At 39.8% G+C, this 16,864-nt stretch overlaps 1 protein-coding gene across 1 annotated transcript; it reads left to right on the top strand.

The window, feature by feature from the left end:
* ube2g1a (ubiquitin-conjugating enzyme E2G 1a (UBC7 homolog, yeast)) lies at positions 1–15,333 on the top strand. Its single transcript, XM_012865231.3, has 6 exons — positions 1–183; positions 4,648–4,750; positions 4,862–4,959; positions 7,221–7,399; positions 7,788–7,911; positions 10,900–15,333. Exons 1-5 carry the CDS (start codon positions 138–140, stop codon positions 7,872–7,874), a joined length of 513 nt encoding a protein of 170 aa, XP_012720685.1. The 5' UTR covers positions 1–137; the 3' UTR covers positions 7,875–7,911; positions 10,900–15,333.
* Positions 15,334–16,864: the final 1,531 nt, after the last annotated feature.

The following is a 16,864-nucleotide window of genomic DNA, read 5'->3' as shown; positions in this document are numbered from 1 at the left end:
AGAAGGCGGCGAAGAAGAACGAGGAGAATGCTAATCGGAAAATAGAAGAGACGGGTTCTTTTTAGTGGACGTTAAAACAACGCTGTTACCTCGAACTACCCGCTCCCCGAACAGAGCCGCAGCGCAACCGCCGAACGATGACGGAGCCCCAGTCAGCGCTGCTACTCAGGAGACAGCTTGCAGGTAATTAAACCTTTTGGGTGAGTGCTGGGTACCTGGCGGCTAACAGCGGCTCTCCGGTACTTAGCTGCGATATTGTGCTGGCGCAAATTGTTGTTTTTTTTTTCCTCCTCCACCTCCAAACGTTGCTATACAAATGACACAGAAACCGTGTCGGTGGTTAGAGCGGAGTTGGTGGACCGACACCTTCCAGGTGGAACCGATACAAGTAAACCAAAGGTCTTTGGTGTTTTCGGGAGACACGTTTGAGTGTGATGTTCGGTGCCTGCGAACAGTTCGCATCTGAATGCCGCTGTCACCGCCGGTCCCGACGGCTTCCAGCTGTCAGCGGAGCTAAAGGCTAGCCCGCCGCGCTAGCCCTACCTGGCTCTACTCTATGTGTTTACACGAATTTGAACCGAAACATCAAGTGGCGCTTGGCTTCACCCCCCCCCCCCCCCCCCCCCCTTAAAAAACATGACGGTTATGTTCCTAACATACTGTTGAAGGCTATTATAAACAGAGTGGCGTGTCATATTTTGGAGTTCTTTTCTTTCGTAACCACTTTGGATTGTGACCATATTTAGCCACCTCACTATACCCGTAGGCTAACTTTAGCTGCTGTGACCGTTGTTAGCTACAAGACGCCAAGCTAACAGGCTGATGCTAATCTCGAGGCTAAAGTCGCTAGTCGGTTAGGGAGCTCCGTAAAGGACGAGTTCGCTGCTTTTGTGGAGTAGCATACACGTTGTTTTACACCTAACTGCGTTTATTTATATATTTTTAACTATTGTTTAATAATTTGTGTGGTTTTAAACGTTTTGTCAAATTCTGTAGGCGTATAATTGAGTATATGTGTTTGTGTCTTAGAGGAGCTGTGTTAAGGACCAATAAATCCCTCACCACAAAATAATCTCTATTTTTTGGATCTGTTGTGATCTCTGTGGTGTTTTCGCTATGCAAAATAAACACGAATTAGCTAATAGCTAAAGTAACATTAAGCAACATTTTAAATGATAGCAATGTATTCTGAGACAGGTACAGTATTTATAAGTCAAATGTTAGGGCGATATGTCTCTGCATTTAGATTTCAAGTTGGGAAATTGACACAAAACAGAAAAGTGATTTTAAAAAATTGCCATAACTTCTGATGTTTTTTTTTTAAGTATTGCCATTCAACTTTAAGCAAAGGTTTATAAATAACCTATGGTTTTCAGTGGTTAGAATATCATCATTACTTAGTCGATTGTAGTTCAGTTCTTTTACTGTAGAACAGAAACAAAGCACTTTGAATACTTATTCACAGCCCACCTTTATAATCAAATTCTAAAATAAAGATGCAATTTTTTTTTACAACCCAATTTTCTTACCAGTATTAAATGCTTTCAAAAATTCAGTTGTTAGAGGCTCAATACCACCCAGACTATTTTTTTAGCACTTTTGCATTGAACAGCTCATTTGCTTTTAGAAAAATAAAATGCTCACATATCATATCTGTTGTTTATTTAAATTGTTTTGGACATAGTACTTGAAACCATTATCTACCAGGCAATAGTTGGTCTGATCTGGAGTTCTGCGACCGCTAGCTTTGTAGCTGCTACTCAGGGTTTCTTAATAACCTCTAACAAAATTGATACAAATATAAAAAACTTTGTTCTTTTTTTTCTAGCAAATGCTGGTTTTAGCAGTTGTCCTGACAGGAGAATGGATTTTAGAATATACCTGGGTTAGGTATATTTGTGTTACGAAACACAAAGACAGTAATGCGTCAAAGTTGTTGTTTTCACCTCTGGTATTCTGTTTAGCTGCACACTGTGTTTTCTAGTTTATTTTTACTAAGCTGTTTAGTTTTTTTCGGTTTCGTAAAAATGGACTCAGTGGACCTTGTTCTACAAAATAATATATCTTTTACATCTTGTAGGATTAATATTGCTTATTTAATTTCAACACAACACAGTTTAAAAGGGCATATTTTTAAATTGTAGTTTCTTTCTTTCCTCAAGAATACAGAAGGTTCTGTGGATCTTTAGTTGCATGGGCAAAATTTCCCTTTGGATTAAAAGGATTGCTGACCCCTGCTATAGTCAAACCAACGGTAGATTATTCTGTGCTGATTGCTGTTTGTTTGTTTTTTTAAACACAAACATATCACAAACTGTCAAGTATCTGCCTTTGGTGTGTAGTAATTTACTTTACTCCTCTAAATGCTGTGGCTTTCCAGCTAATCCCTATATTAGGTGGTCTTTATCTCCTGAAAAGTATTGAAATTGTCTTTTCTTTTTCTCCAAATAGAATAAAGTGTTTTTTTAAATTGCTAACAGTTTAATAAGAATCATGTCATCGGTCTTATAATTCAGTCCAAGATTGACAACTGGAGGTCTTTTTAGATTTTGAACTAGAACTGGTCTTACGCAGTTTAGGTTCTTTTTAAAATTGTGAAATTGCCCTTTACTGAAGTGCTGAATGTGAGGCAAGCTTCAGATGCTGACTTCAGTGTTACAATTCTTTTTATTTTAGCAGGGTCAGCTGCAAATTAAATTTAGCTCCTCCAATAATAGCACCCTTCCAAAAGCAGCCCAGTTTCATCCACATCATTTTAGCTTAGCTGCTGGTTTTCAGCCGTAATGTTTTTTTTTTTTTTTTTTTTTTTTTTACCGGCTGTTGCAAAGAATTGGTCGACTGTCAGAGGACAAAGTTTGCTCCTCCTTACTTGAAAAAGCTAGAAAAACTGGACTCTGTAAAATAGTAAACTTTTGCTAATATTTGTTGCACTTGTTTTAAAAGCTGAAGAACTGGTGGGAGGAGGGGCTACATGCCCGTTTTTCTTTAGTGGTCATGTACTTTTCTGTCTCAGTATGTCAACAGTGCAGCTATTGGTGAGTGCCACTGAAACCAGTGTAATTCCTGTCATGTGGCACTGATGCCTGCCAGCCAACAGAAATGACCCTTGAGCATATGTTTCCAGTTCTGAGCAGTGCTGCTGCACCCCAGTGAAACTTATTATGCTGTTATAGAACCCCCTCCTTTCATCAGATAACAGCCCTCTGCCTAAGCTGCTGATCTGTAAACACATACCACATCTTATTTTCTTAACTGTTTTTGATAACTGTTTTTAAATCTAGGGCTTCATAAAATCAGGAAACATGCCATTGTGATGCTATTGCTTTACTTTCCTTTTTTTTTTTTTTGCAATACACTGGTCCCCTGTGGGACTGCTTCTATCAAATCTGTTCGGTGAAAGGAGCGACATTCAGCAGCTTTCCTGGTGCCCGCCTACCAAATGTTGGTTTTAGCCAATCGTGGTATCAAATGAAAACGTTGTAGGCAACAGGCGCCATGAGGAATCACAGCAAGTTACGCCGGTCAAGGTGCTTCTGGCTGTTGGTGGATTGTGACGGAACAGATGTGCTAGCAGCAGCTACGCGTACAGCCTCCTGCGCTGCCATGTTTGTGTTGGTTCGGCTGTGGGCTCAGCCGCTGTCGCTTTTCTCACAGCTGCATGTCCCGCCTTAACCCATAATACTGCAACGTGATTGGTTGGGTCCCGAACGGTCGAGACAGTAGCGGGACGAGATGGATCTTGTGTGTTTGTGAACAAATACCGCGGGAATTCAGCTTGCATGGTTGGTCCCCATGGTTGTAAAGATTGAGCTCTGCTCCTACCTGTCATCGTGGAGTCCGCACAAGTAATGTGTGTGTGTTTTTTTTTTTTTTTTATTGATCTTGATGTTATATGAGTCAATCTTTAGGAATTAATATAAGAATCAATTCATAATTGGAAAATCTATTTTTTTTAAACACAGCCCTATCAGGGAAAATCCATTCACCAGGCCAGATGTTGTGCAGAACTTGCAACCAAATACTGGATTAAAGCAGTCATTCGGGATTGTGCAGCTCTAGTTAAGTAATGTGTCGTTATATCATTTTAACTCCATGTTGAACATCAGTTGTTTACATATATATTTCCATTAATGTCCAATTATACAATGTTTCAATGAAATGTGGTGAAAACAAACGTAAAAACCTCATTAAAATGAGTTAGTTTCTTTATTTGATGAAACGTTATAAAAGTTGCACTTAGATAATTTTTTTACAGCGTATACATTGGTAAGGTTTGATGTTATGAGTAAGACTTTATTTTTCTTACATGCTGTATAAAACAAAAACTAAATGCCTTAGTGCTGTAACAGCATTTTCAAAGATGTTCATGTATGGGATTGTGATCCGTCTGCTGTAATGCAGCAGATGTTGAGGTGTAAACCGTTAAGGCAGGACAGGCTTTTGGTGAGATCCGGTAAGCGATATGTGTGGGTTACATGGTTTCACTAACCTGTGCCTTCTTATGCAACCCCCCAAGCTAGGATGGCCTACTAACGCTGGCTTGTCTACAGCGCTCTTTGGTAACTCTGTCGGTTGCAGTAATCAGAAGTTGTTGTGGAGCTCCCTGGGATGTGAAGCATGACATTTTGATCTGTGTTTGTTCTGTAGAGCTGAACAAAAACCCAGTGGAGGGCTTCTCAGCAGGCCTCATCGAGGACAATGATCTCTACAGATGGGAAGTCCTCATCATCGGGCCTCCAGACACACTCTAGTAAGTCAGACGGTTTGTTTTCATATGAACAGCGCTTTGTAACTTTCTAATAATTTATTCTAAGATTGGTTTTATCTGTTGTACTGATTATAATTTTGATTGTGTTCACAGTGAAGGTGGGGTGTTTAAAGCTCATCTGACATTTCCTAAGGACTACCCCCTCAGGCCACCTAAAATGAAATTTATCACAGATATTTGGCATCCTAACGGTATGTGAAGTTGTACGATACTAAAGAAGTGTCTTGGTCTTAGTTCCTATTATTTTTATTGATATTTTGAAAATCTGCTTATCTATAAGCAACGCACACATTTGTTTGCTTCTTATTTCTTACGTCTGTTTTCCACTCTGTTTTATGACAAATTCTTTACACATTAGACTCGGTGACATGTCCTTATTAAAATGAATTGTCGACAGATGAGTAAATTATTTACAGAAATTAATGTGCTTTTTTTAATCACAGTGAAAATGATTGCCTTAATGGGAAGTTGAACTGTTATGTGTGGGATAACCTTTAGAATAAATATTCTTAGGATTCACCGGCTGTTTTTTACTAAAACATACAGCAGTGGTGTTGGAGAAGGTCAGGATGGTTGCTGTCGAGGACTGGACGTGGGCGCCCAGCTTTACAGTAACAGCTTTGACATAAACTTGATTTTAGCTGACTCAGAGGTCTCTTTAAGACCTACAGTATCTCACCAAAGGGAGGACACCCCTAACATTTCTCTAAATGTTTAATATCTTCTCATCAGACAAAACTGAGCATTTGCTGGCCCCTCAAAATAACTTAACACAGCTCCTTTTTTTTCAGCATTGACTTTTATTTGACAGTAAACTGACAGGATATGAGGTTGAGAGGGAGGGGGGGAAGGCATGCGGCAAAGCTCCACAGTGCGGGACACGAGTGTGCGATGGCTGCCCCCGGACAGGGTCGTGTGCTCTGCCGCTGGGCCACCTCTGCATCCCAACACACAACCATTAATGTCTAAACTGCAGATTGCACCCATAATGTCAGTGTTTGTGTGGCCTGCATTATTTTCCAGCACTGCCTTTAATCTCTTGGACCTGGAGTTCACTAGAGCTTCACAGGTTGCTTCTGGAGCCCTCTTCTTCTCCTCCATGATGACATCGTAGAGCCGGTGGAGGTTAGAAACCTTGAGTTCCTCCACCTTCTGTCTGAGACAGGCCTACACAGGCTCACTAGGGTTCAGATCTGGAGACAAGCTTGGCAGGACCAGCACCTTGCCTTAGTCCCTTTAGCAAGGCAGTGGTCATCTTAGAGGCGTGTTTGGGGTCGTTATGTTAGAATACTGCCCTGCAGGCCAGTTTCCAAAGGGAGGGCACCCTCCTCTGCTTCAGGATGTCACGGTACATGTTGGTATTCACGGTTCCCTCAGTAAACCATAGCGCCCCACAGCTGGCAGCACTCATCCAGCCCCAAACCATGACACTCCCACCACGTGCTTGGCTGCAGGCAAGACCTGGTTGTCTTGGTTGCCGCCACACACCTGACACCATCTGAACAAAATAAGTTAATCTTGCTCTCATGAGACCCCAGGACATGGTTCCATGTCTGCTTCTCAGTAGCTTTGCATGTGACCAGGTTCAGTGTCACCACTGGTGATGCCTGCACCCTACAGAGGTTGCACAGGTAGTCCAGCTCCACCAGGGTGGCACGTCAATACATGCCATGGTCAGAACAGGAGATTTCCTGCGTTGCTCAGCACAGTGTAAGGGGCATGGAGGAGATTGTAGTAGACAAGAGCTGGATAGGAGGCCCTTAACCTATCAGTAAGACCGGTATACCGTTATCCTGTAAAGGTATACCTTTACAGGATAACGGGTGGCACCCTGACTGCCGTTAGTATCTGGATCTTTAGACCAGTTGTCACACCCTTCACTGGTGCAGTGGTTCCTGAGTTCCTCCTGGTGCACGATAATGCCCGATCTCATGTGGCAAGACTATGCAGGCAGTTCCTGGAGGATGAAGGAATCGATACTCTGACTGGCCTCCAAGCTTCCTGACCTAAATCTACGAGAACATTTAGGTCCATCTGGCGCCACCAGGTTGCACCTCACACTGTCCAGGAGCTCCGTGATGACCCACATCAGTCTGAATCTGCAGCAGGATGTTTTATCGCCATTTCAGATCTGATGTGTTTTTAAAGTACTAAATAAATATATTAATGAATTAGAGATGCTCCCATCCAGGTTTTTTGTGTCCCATCTAATCCAGTTATTTGAATTCAACAGTCTGCTGAATGATATTTTCCTATGCAATACTGTGTAATTTAAACATTTAGTTATTTTATCTTGTTGCAGCTAATGCGATTAAACCACATAGACCGTGTCGGTGGTAGTTTTTTTTTTTTTTAAATGTGCTTGTTCTAAACATTACTTAAGTAGGAATTAGGGACATGCCAGATGAACAAGCAAATGACAGTTAATTTGATTGATTTTGTCTTATTTTAGTTGACAAGAATGGAGACGTATGCATTTCTATTTTGCACGAGCCTGGTGAGGACAAGTATGGCTATGAGAAACCAGAGGAGCGCTGGCTGCCCATCCACACTGTTGAAACCATCATGATTAGTGTTATCTCTATGCTGGCAGACCCCAACGGGGACTCGCCAGCCAACGTGGACGCTGCAGTAAGTGTGCTGTTTGACAGGTTGTATTTAGCGGGTGCAGTTTTCTTAGCAATAGCATTTAGTAGGATCAGGTATAAATGTAGAAATGTTGTCTTTTTTTTTTTTTCTTTTTTTTTTTTTTGAAATTTAGGAAATGTTACAAATGTCAAAAAATGTGACATACATTGAAAATTATTAGTTTCCAATGTAACAGTTTGCGCTGTCAATTGGCATAAAAGCAAAATGCTATCTAGAAGTACAGATGTTAGAGTGGCAAACATAACTCCGCAGTCTGTTTGTGGCGTTTCAACATGGCTTTAATTCACTGCTGTCTAAAATAAGCCAAAAAGATTAATAAATACTAGCAAGCTTTTAAATAGTCTGTTTTTGTTTTCTCTTTCTCCTGCAGAAAGAGTGGAGGGAAGACAGACATGGAGCATTCAAAAGGAAAGTCGCCCGTTGTGTACGAAAAAGCCAAGAAACAGCGTTTGAGTGATATTTATCAAGGATCTAGCTTCTTTTCTGTTTTCAGGGTAAGGAGATATGACCAGATTAAAGATTGCACACTTTACAAGGATGTTACATTTAAACTAAAGTAAATGTATTAGCATTTCACTTTATTAATAAATGTATAAATAACCTATTGAACTGTTTAAAACAATAGAAAATGTATTAGAATACTGTAATACTTGATATAAAATGTTCTTTATAGGGATGCACCGATATGACAATTTGGCCATATATATATATATATATATATATATATATATATATATATATATATATATATATATATATATATATATATATATATATATATATATATATATATATATATATACATCCATCCATTTTCCAAACCGCTTATTCCTCATGGGGTCGCGGGGGTTGCTGGTGCCTATTTCCAGCGTTCACTGGGCGAGAGGCGGGGTACACCCTGGACAGGTCGCCAGTCTGTCGCAGGGCAACACAGAGAGACAAACAGGACAAACAACCATTCTCACACACACTCACACCTAAGGACAATTTGGAGAAGCCAATTAACCTAACAGTCATGTTTTTGGACTGTGGGAGGAAGCCGGAGTACCCGGAGAGAACCCACGCATACACAGGGAGAACATGCAGAAAGACCCAGGGGTGTACTCGAACCCAGGACCTTCTTGCTGCAAGGCAACAGCGCTACCCACTATATATATATATATATATATATATATATATATATATATATAAAAACATATTGCACACGGATACAGTCATGGCCAAAAGTATTGCGAATGACACAAATATTATATTTTCACATGATCTGCTGCCCTCTGGTTTTCATGTGTGTATGTCAGATGTTGTCATCACATACGTACAGAAATACTTCTGGACCAAATCCTGACTGATAGCAGTTCATTCTTGCACAATCAATGCTTGCATTTTGTCAGAATTCCTAGGTTTTCGTTTTTCCACCCGTCTCTTGATGATTGACCACAAGTTTTCAATGGGATTAAGATCAGGGGAGTTTCCAGGCCATGGACCCAAAATCTCTATGTTTTGTTCCCTGAGCCAGTTAGATATCACCTTTGCTTTATGACAAGGTGCTCCATCATGCTGGAAAAGGCATTGTTCATCACCAAACTGCTCTTGGACGGTTGGGAGACGTTGCTTGCGGAGGACATTCTGGTACCATTCTTTATTCATGGCTGTGTTTTTAGGTAAACCTGTGAGAGAGCCGACTCCCTTGGCTGAGAAGCAACCCCACACATGAATGGTTTCAAGATGTTTTACAGTTGGCATGAGACAAAACTGGTGGTAGCGCTCACCTCGTCTTCTCCGAACAAGCTGTTTTCCAGATGTCCCAAACAATCGGAAAGGGGATTCATCAGAGAAAATGACTTTACCCCAGTCCTCAGCAGTCCACTCCCTGTACCTTTTGCAGAATATCAGTCTGTCCATGATGTTTTTCCTGGAGAGAACTGGCTTCTTTGCTGTCCTCCTTGAGACCAGGCCTTGCTCCAAGAGTCTCCGCCTCACAGTGGGTGCAGATGCACTGACACCTGCCTGCTGCCGTTCCTAAGCAAGCTCTGCACTGCTGGTAGCCCGATCCCTCAGCTGAAACACTTTTAAGAGACGGTCCTGGCACTTGCTGGTCTTTCTTGGGTGCCCTGGAGCCTTTTTGGCAACAATGGAACCTCTCTCCTTGAAGTTCTTGATGATGCGATAGATTGACAGAAGTGCAATCTTTCTAGCTGCGATTCTCTTTCCTGTTAGACCATTTTTGTGCAGTGCAATGATGACTGCACGTGTTTCTTTAGAGATAACCATGGTTCACAGAAGAGAGACAATGATGCCAAGCACTAGCCTCTTTTTAGAGTGTCCAGTGGGGTCATTCTTACTTAATCATGACAGATTGATCTCCAGCCCTGTCCTCATCACCACCCACACCTGTGTTAATGGAGCAATCACTTAAACGATGTTAGCTGGTCCTTTTTAAGGCAGGGCTTCAATGACGTTGAGATGTGTTTTGGGGGATAAAGTTAATTTTCTAGGCAAATATTGACTTTGCAATTAATTGCTATTAACGCTGATCACTCTTTATAACATTCTGGAGTATATGCAAATTACTGTTATAAAAACTGAAGCAGTAGACTTTGTAAATATTAACATTTGAATCATTCTCAATACTTTTGGCCATGACTGTGTGTGTGTGTGTATATATATATATATATATATATATATATATATATATATATATATATATATATATATATATATATATTAATTAGTGCTGTCAGTTACGTAAACCCATTTTAACGCCGACAATTTTTTTGTCGCCGTTAATCGCGCGTCAAAACACACACACCGTTCCCTAATGTTTTTCCCCCCGCCGCGCTCTCCGGACTGTGTTTCTTTTACCCTCGGCGCTTTCCGTAGTTTCAAGAGTGCTAGAAAACTGTAGCAAAACAGACCCGCGCTGCGTGATAAAAGTTTATTTTACCCTCGGACACTTGCGACTTTGGGCTTCTTTTTTCTAAAAGCGCTTCTAAATTTCATGAGTCACGGGTTGCGGTTTTTTTGGCCAGGTTTCTGAAAGTGAAATCGCTTATTTGGGCTCTTAAATAAGTGACGAAATAGGGGTTATTAAGAGGCCTGACCCCATAACCCCATACCTCTCCCCTCCTAAAATACTGGCACAGGGGGCAACTAGATGGAAATAAACATTGGTTGTTAATATCACCCCAGTATTACTTATCGGACCAATACAGAAATGCCAAAACTACTATTGGCCGACACTAATGTTTATGCTGATATATTGTGCATCCATAGTTCTTTACGTGTGTCATTACCTTGTATTGGCCTATCACACAAAGTTCTGATAAACCACAAAGCAGTTTGTGATTTTAACATAACAAAACCTATAAAATCTCAAGAAATATTAGTACTGTTGTAAGGCATTATCTAATGTGCTTATATTGTCAAGATCTAATTGTTCAATTGAGTGTATTTGTAACAGTAGACCTCCCCCTCCCCAACAGGTCTCCAATTTGAAATTCAAGATGGCACTGTTTCCTGCACTCTTCCACCCTGTCGCCAGGCTTGTCCTCCTTCATTTTGGCTGGAACAGACTGGCTACTGTAGGCTGCAATATAACAATAAAGTGACTAACGAGGCTGACAAAAAACCGCCAAGCAAGTGCCAACACACACAAAAAAAGAAAGAAAAGAAAACATGCACCCAGAAGATGTTAAAACATTTTCTCAAGTTTCTGAACTGCTTCAACATTCAGGATGATATTGTAAAGACATGTAAATAGCACAGACTAAACCGGATAATATATACGCTCCCTTTTCATCCATCAAGACGTTTAGACCAAATATTTTATGCTGGTTTGGACAGATTTATTTTTGTCTTTTCTTCTCTCAACTCCAGCATGCGTTAGAAGTCATTAGGCTATTTTCACAGGAGGTCTTAAAGAGAACAAATCATTGTGCTGTTGGACGAACATCGTCTGTGAAGAGGCTGTCTGATTATCACACCTGAGGATCACCACCAGTTTATTCAAATGGATTCTACAACCCTCCCAGATCTCACCTCATCACATGTTAACCTGGTTTATTTTGTCTTTTTTGCCTCTAGGTCTTACCGTATTTTAATTTGGCTCAAAGAAACATGTTGGTCTTTTTTCTTTTTCTTTTTTTTTTCTTTTGTGCATACAGTTGTTTTTTTTTTTTTTGTTTGTTTCTTTTTCAAAAGTGCCTCCTAATAAAATTCTTGGCCCCTTCCCCCTGAGTTAAGTGTTGGAAAAAAATGGAGAACTTGTCATATGCTGCCGATAAGGGTTTATTAATAGCCAGTACATTGGGAATCTATAATTAGGGTATTTGTAATGATTTTCTGTAGCAATAACCCTCCTAGTATAAATTGTACCCGTTATTTCTTTTTTTTTTTATTTACTGATACAATTTAAGGTCCTATTCTCCAGTATTTTTATTTTAGCAGCAATTGGTTCCTTTTTTTCCCCCTGTATTGTTGATTGTAGAAGCTGTTATGCATGCTTTCTCCCCCTTCTGATGTTTTTTTTTTTTTTTTTTCTGGTTTGGAAGTGTTTGAGTGTTTATGAACAATGCGTTTGCCCATTTTGCTTTGGTGCCCACAAGTTTATGATGATTCTACCCTCTGATCTAGCGCAAGTTTTGCTCAATGTACAAAACAAAAATACTGATGTATATTTTTCTTCTTATGATATCTGTCACCTGTAGTGAGTTCTTTAAAAACATGAAATTTTTTTCAATACGTCCTGGTAGTTCAGCTTTGTTTTTGATACATCGAGCAAACGATTGCAACGTTGGATTTTTTTTTCCAGGTTTCTGGTTAAAAACAAGGTCGCCTGATGTGTCAACCTGATTGGCGATTCCCGTTTGTAGTATCTGAGAGAGCTCCAACAAATCTTGTTGGAGGATTGGGTTTTGTTATGTTATTTTGTTTTTTATATAGCGAGGAAATCAAATCTTAAGCACAGCCTGAATGTTTTCCATGAGGCTGAGCCTCAGGTCCGGTCTCTCATGGAGTACAAAAGGAATGTTTTCTGGATTACTCATTGTGCTCAAGGGGTTCAGATCTTCTAGTTTATGATTTTTAGATTATTCAAACTAAATTGACAGCCTTCTGCATTTATTGTTTCTTGAGATTTCAGCCATCACCTTCTTAGCCTGGCAGTGACAGTCCCACAGCATGATGCTACCATCACCATGGTGATCATGGTCATGTGCAGCACCAAGTGCAGCTGGGGTCCAGTCCCTGTCTTTTGGTCATCCAAACATGCAACAGATACAAAAGGTGTGCTCACCTCAGTGAAGATGTAGTGTTATCAAGGGACACCATGAGAAATTAAGTGTTTACACCTTTAGTGTGGCACATATATTAAACAAATCTGTTGGGGGCAGAAGAATCTGGCTGCATAAGTGTGCATACATGTAAATAGGCTTATTGAACTTTTGATTTACATAAAGAATTCAGTCTCAATAAGTCTGCCAGCATCTTGACTTAATGTTTTCCCACTCTTGCAAAGGTTTCTAAATCTCTTGTCTGATTTTTGAGAACATCTCTATTCTGCAGCTTTCTTCAGGTGAATTTCTGGATTTTCTCTCACATTAAGGGCTTGGTTGTGATTAGGCTATTCCAAAAAGTAATTTTTTTCCTCTGGTGAAGTCATTTATTATATCAGTTTAGATATATACATAGGGTTAGGGGTAACCTTGGGTTAAAAATCATTTTTAGTTATCTATCAAAAATGTGAAGGTTTACACCACAGTTTAGTTTGGAATCATTTCTAGTTGTTTTTTTTTTCCCCCTCTGGGAATGATCCTAGACCTAAAAGCCCCTCCACCCAAGCATAAATGCTGCCATTACCGTATGTCACTGTTCATTTGCAGTCTTTTCTTCACAAAGCATGCCTTTTGAAATTGAGTCTGCAATGTTCAGTTTTAGGGGGACGGGTGCACAGAAATTTGGTTGTAATCCGATATCTAGGGTTATCCTGATTTCTCATGTGATAATGTAATCATTAAAATATGATGAGCAAAATGTCCACAAAGTTGTGGGAGCTTCAGGCCAGGGCTGGATGCTGTATTTTTAAGATGCTTCTGTCGTGCATCCCTGGCTGGAAATATGGAGGATAAAGGAGACTGTGTCACATTTAGGATACAACCACAGCTTGTCAGAACTTCCTTCAACGTGGCCTTACGTTAAGCACCTGCATAATTATCTGACTTGTCTTTTAATCAGAGTTGGTCAAAAGTTCTGTTCTCAATGTCATGGTTATCTCATGTCTTTCCTGCTTCTACGTAACTTTTTTTTTTTTTTTTTGTCTGCTATTTTGTAAAAAATTCTGGAGAAATGTTCTTTTTGTGCTGCTCTCCTGACTCGTACCATTGAACAATGAGATTATTTTAGTACTTTTAGTACTTTGTAAGATGAGGAAAATTCTACCAAGACACTTTATTTCAGGTTAATCAGATTCACTTAACATGTAGAGCTAAGTTATATCAAGTGATGAAATTAAATTAAGAAGTGCTGCAGCCCAGAGTTAGTTTAAAAGTGATTAACATCAGTTATTAATAGCCACTAACATTTGGGAACATTGAGTAGGTACTTAAATTTAAGGATATTTTTTCACTTTGCATCAGTTTTGGGGGAAAAAGTTAGCACAGATATGACTCTTAACTATTGCACCTTCTGACTGTTAAACCTACTTTAGAAGTATTATTGGTGCAACTAAAGTAATCTTTTCAAAGATCAGGTAGGAGGACAAATACTGGGGACTTGAAGCCAAAAAGATCAGTTGGTTTTTGTTGCAATCTGAAAAAAATGAAAAACAGCGTTCTGCATCAATCAGGTTAGATTAATTCGGGGGTGTTCAAGGTGCAACCCTCGTAATGAGTTTGCGTGGCTGTCAGCAAACAAAATTTATGCCATCCTTGAACTGTGGTTTAATCAGGCGTTTGCTGCAGATTCTCATTTTAAAAAAAGATATTAGAATGCAGTTTCCATTAATGGGAATCATTTCAATAAAGCTACAGGCAAATTTAACTCTTAAATAGAAAATTGTAATGGTGCAACCCAGTACTCATCTTTAATCAACTGTTTTTTTCTTTAGACTTATTTTGATCGTAAATGGAACCACAAACATTAAGGGACTTCAACTGAAAAGCAGATTTTTGCATGCCAATTATTAAATGGCAGAATAAAGCAAGAGTGAGCTATGTCCCCTACTTGTTTGTGAAAATGCTAAATTAAAAATCTCACCATCCTCAAGGACACTGCTGTGGATCTTAAGAACCACCTTTTTCCAGGACCTGAGTAGGTCCTCTTAGACGCTGTACAGACGAAGGCCCAGCAGAGATTGTACTTCCTGCAGTAACTCAAGTACAACCTTCTCTATACCGCCATCCGTCAGTCTGCCCTGTGTTTCTCTATCACCATGAGTATTTGCTCTTCCACAAAACAGGATGGGTCCAGACTGCAATTAACTATTGGGCCTGAGGAGAGAATTATCTGGCCTGACCGTCCTTCCATCCAGGACTTGTACAAGTCCAGGGTCAGGAACAGGGGAGCTAACATCTCTGCAGGCCCCACGCATCCTGGACACAAACTGTTTTAAACTTTTATCTTAAGGTGGGTGCTACGCAGCACCGTTTGATCAAACCAGCTGCCACAGAGACAGTTTCCTCTCCCAGAAACACTTAACAGTCAAGAGTTGTGAGATCGATACCATGCGTATTAACCCCAATGCAACAATATCTGGTCAAGAAGTTTGTTGCACACAGCCAAATCCATCATGAATATATACAAATGTTTATTCCCCTTTGTGTTCCTACTAAAATGTCTTAATCGAGAGCTAAGTTGAACTAAAGTACAATTCCTTATTTGTGTTCACAACATTGCCAATTAAAGTTGATTCTGAAACTCTAGGGAAAGGTCTTCGTAATCAACTCCAAAAAGTTAGGACAATATGTTTTTTTATGTTCTTTTTGTGTTCTTGTTTTGTGAGAACCTTTTTATGTTTCGGATCTACAATCATTTTCAGATCACTTTTCTACAGATTAGACTACTTTTCTTGTATCATTAAAATATTGTGTGCTTAGTTTATTGTTGAGCAGGTTTAAATGCAAACAAATGTAACGCTTTTTGTAATTTTAATGAACAGAAAATTTAACTTTTGTGGCCCTTCAACTACTTTCAACGTCACAGTTTATGGCCCTCGTTTCAAAAGGCCTGGACAGCACTGGGCGAGACCGCTTGCTGGGTCACTGAGTTGTTTCGCCTTTCCTGAACAAAAGGATTTGATGCGGTTTCTTTGGTGGACTAATACCTTCATCATCATCAAGCCTGCTTTGGATAGGTAGGATGAGAAAAGCGTCTGCATCTTCAGTGTCTAACTGCGTATTTCCTGGGTAGGTTGCAACATTTGCCCTGTTCTTTAGCTGTCATGCAGCCCCGTAATATCACTGCCAGTGGAAATTTGCCTGTTTTCTCCAGGCGATCATTTTCATGTTTCAGTGTGATAGTGCCATACAAACTGTGACCCGGTACATCATGCATGTTTTGCCACACTGACTTGACTAACCACCTTAACAAACCTGTAATCTTTCCCATCGTTTCAACTAACAGCTGTCCCGCTATGGCCATATTTCCTCTTAGTCAGCCAGTTGCAACGGCTTATTAAGGACTCTACTCTTTTTCAACTGCAGGTTTAAATTTTTGGACTTGGACTTTTGTTTTAAAACATCCTGCACTTTTTTTTTTTGTAAAAAAGTTAGCTTTTTGCAAAACTGAGTGATGCCATTTGTTTAATTACTTACTCTGAAGAACCAGTGTGACATTAATACTTATTCTTTTTTTTAAATCCAAATATATTTTGGATTGCATTTAGCAACATAATTATGTCTTAAATCATACAGTGTAATTTATACCTCTAAATGTTTAGTCAAGACCGCCATATAAAGAAACACATTTATTGTTTTACAGAGAGGAAGCCCAAGGCAACAGCCCAACTAAGGTTGTGACGTAATTCACTCATCTGACTTAACTGAGGCTACATATATGCTGTACTACGGGTATGATGGCTAGACATCTTGGGAGAAATTGTCTGCATACTTTTATTAACTTCTATTTCTTTTTAAAATATAGCGATGTACATGGTGGTCAATCAAAACGTCTTTTGTGATGCAGTGGATTTTGTTTGCTATGATATCATGGCACAATGGGTATTAAATGCACAACAAACAAGCTCTGGTGATTCAGAAATGCTATTATTGGTGGCACGGTGGGTAAGTGGGCCCCAAATCATTCAACTTTGGGCCCGAAATAGTCTTGGAACGTTTTTGGGATTAAGGAGGAAAGGATCAGAGACATTATGGATGCTTTCAAAAACAATAATTTGATCTACTCCGAGGATTCCCACGAAGAAGAAATGAGAAAAGCATCATGTGACCGTCCGTC

Source organism: Fundulus heteroclitus, chromosome 11, assembly GCF_011125445.2.
Source record: "Fundulus heteroclitus isolate FHET01 chromosome 11, MU-UCD_Fhet_4.1, whole genome shotgun sequence".
Taxonomy (NCBI): domain Eukaryota; kingdom Metazoa; phylum Chordata; class Actinopteri; order Cyprinodontiformes; family Fundulidae; genus Fundulus; species Fundulus heteroclitus.
Note: the sequence above shows the minus strand (reverse complement) of the source record. Positions and strands in the feature narration are given on the sequence as shown.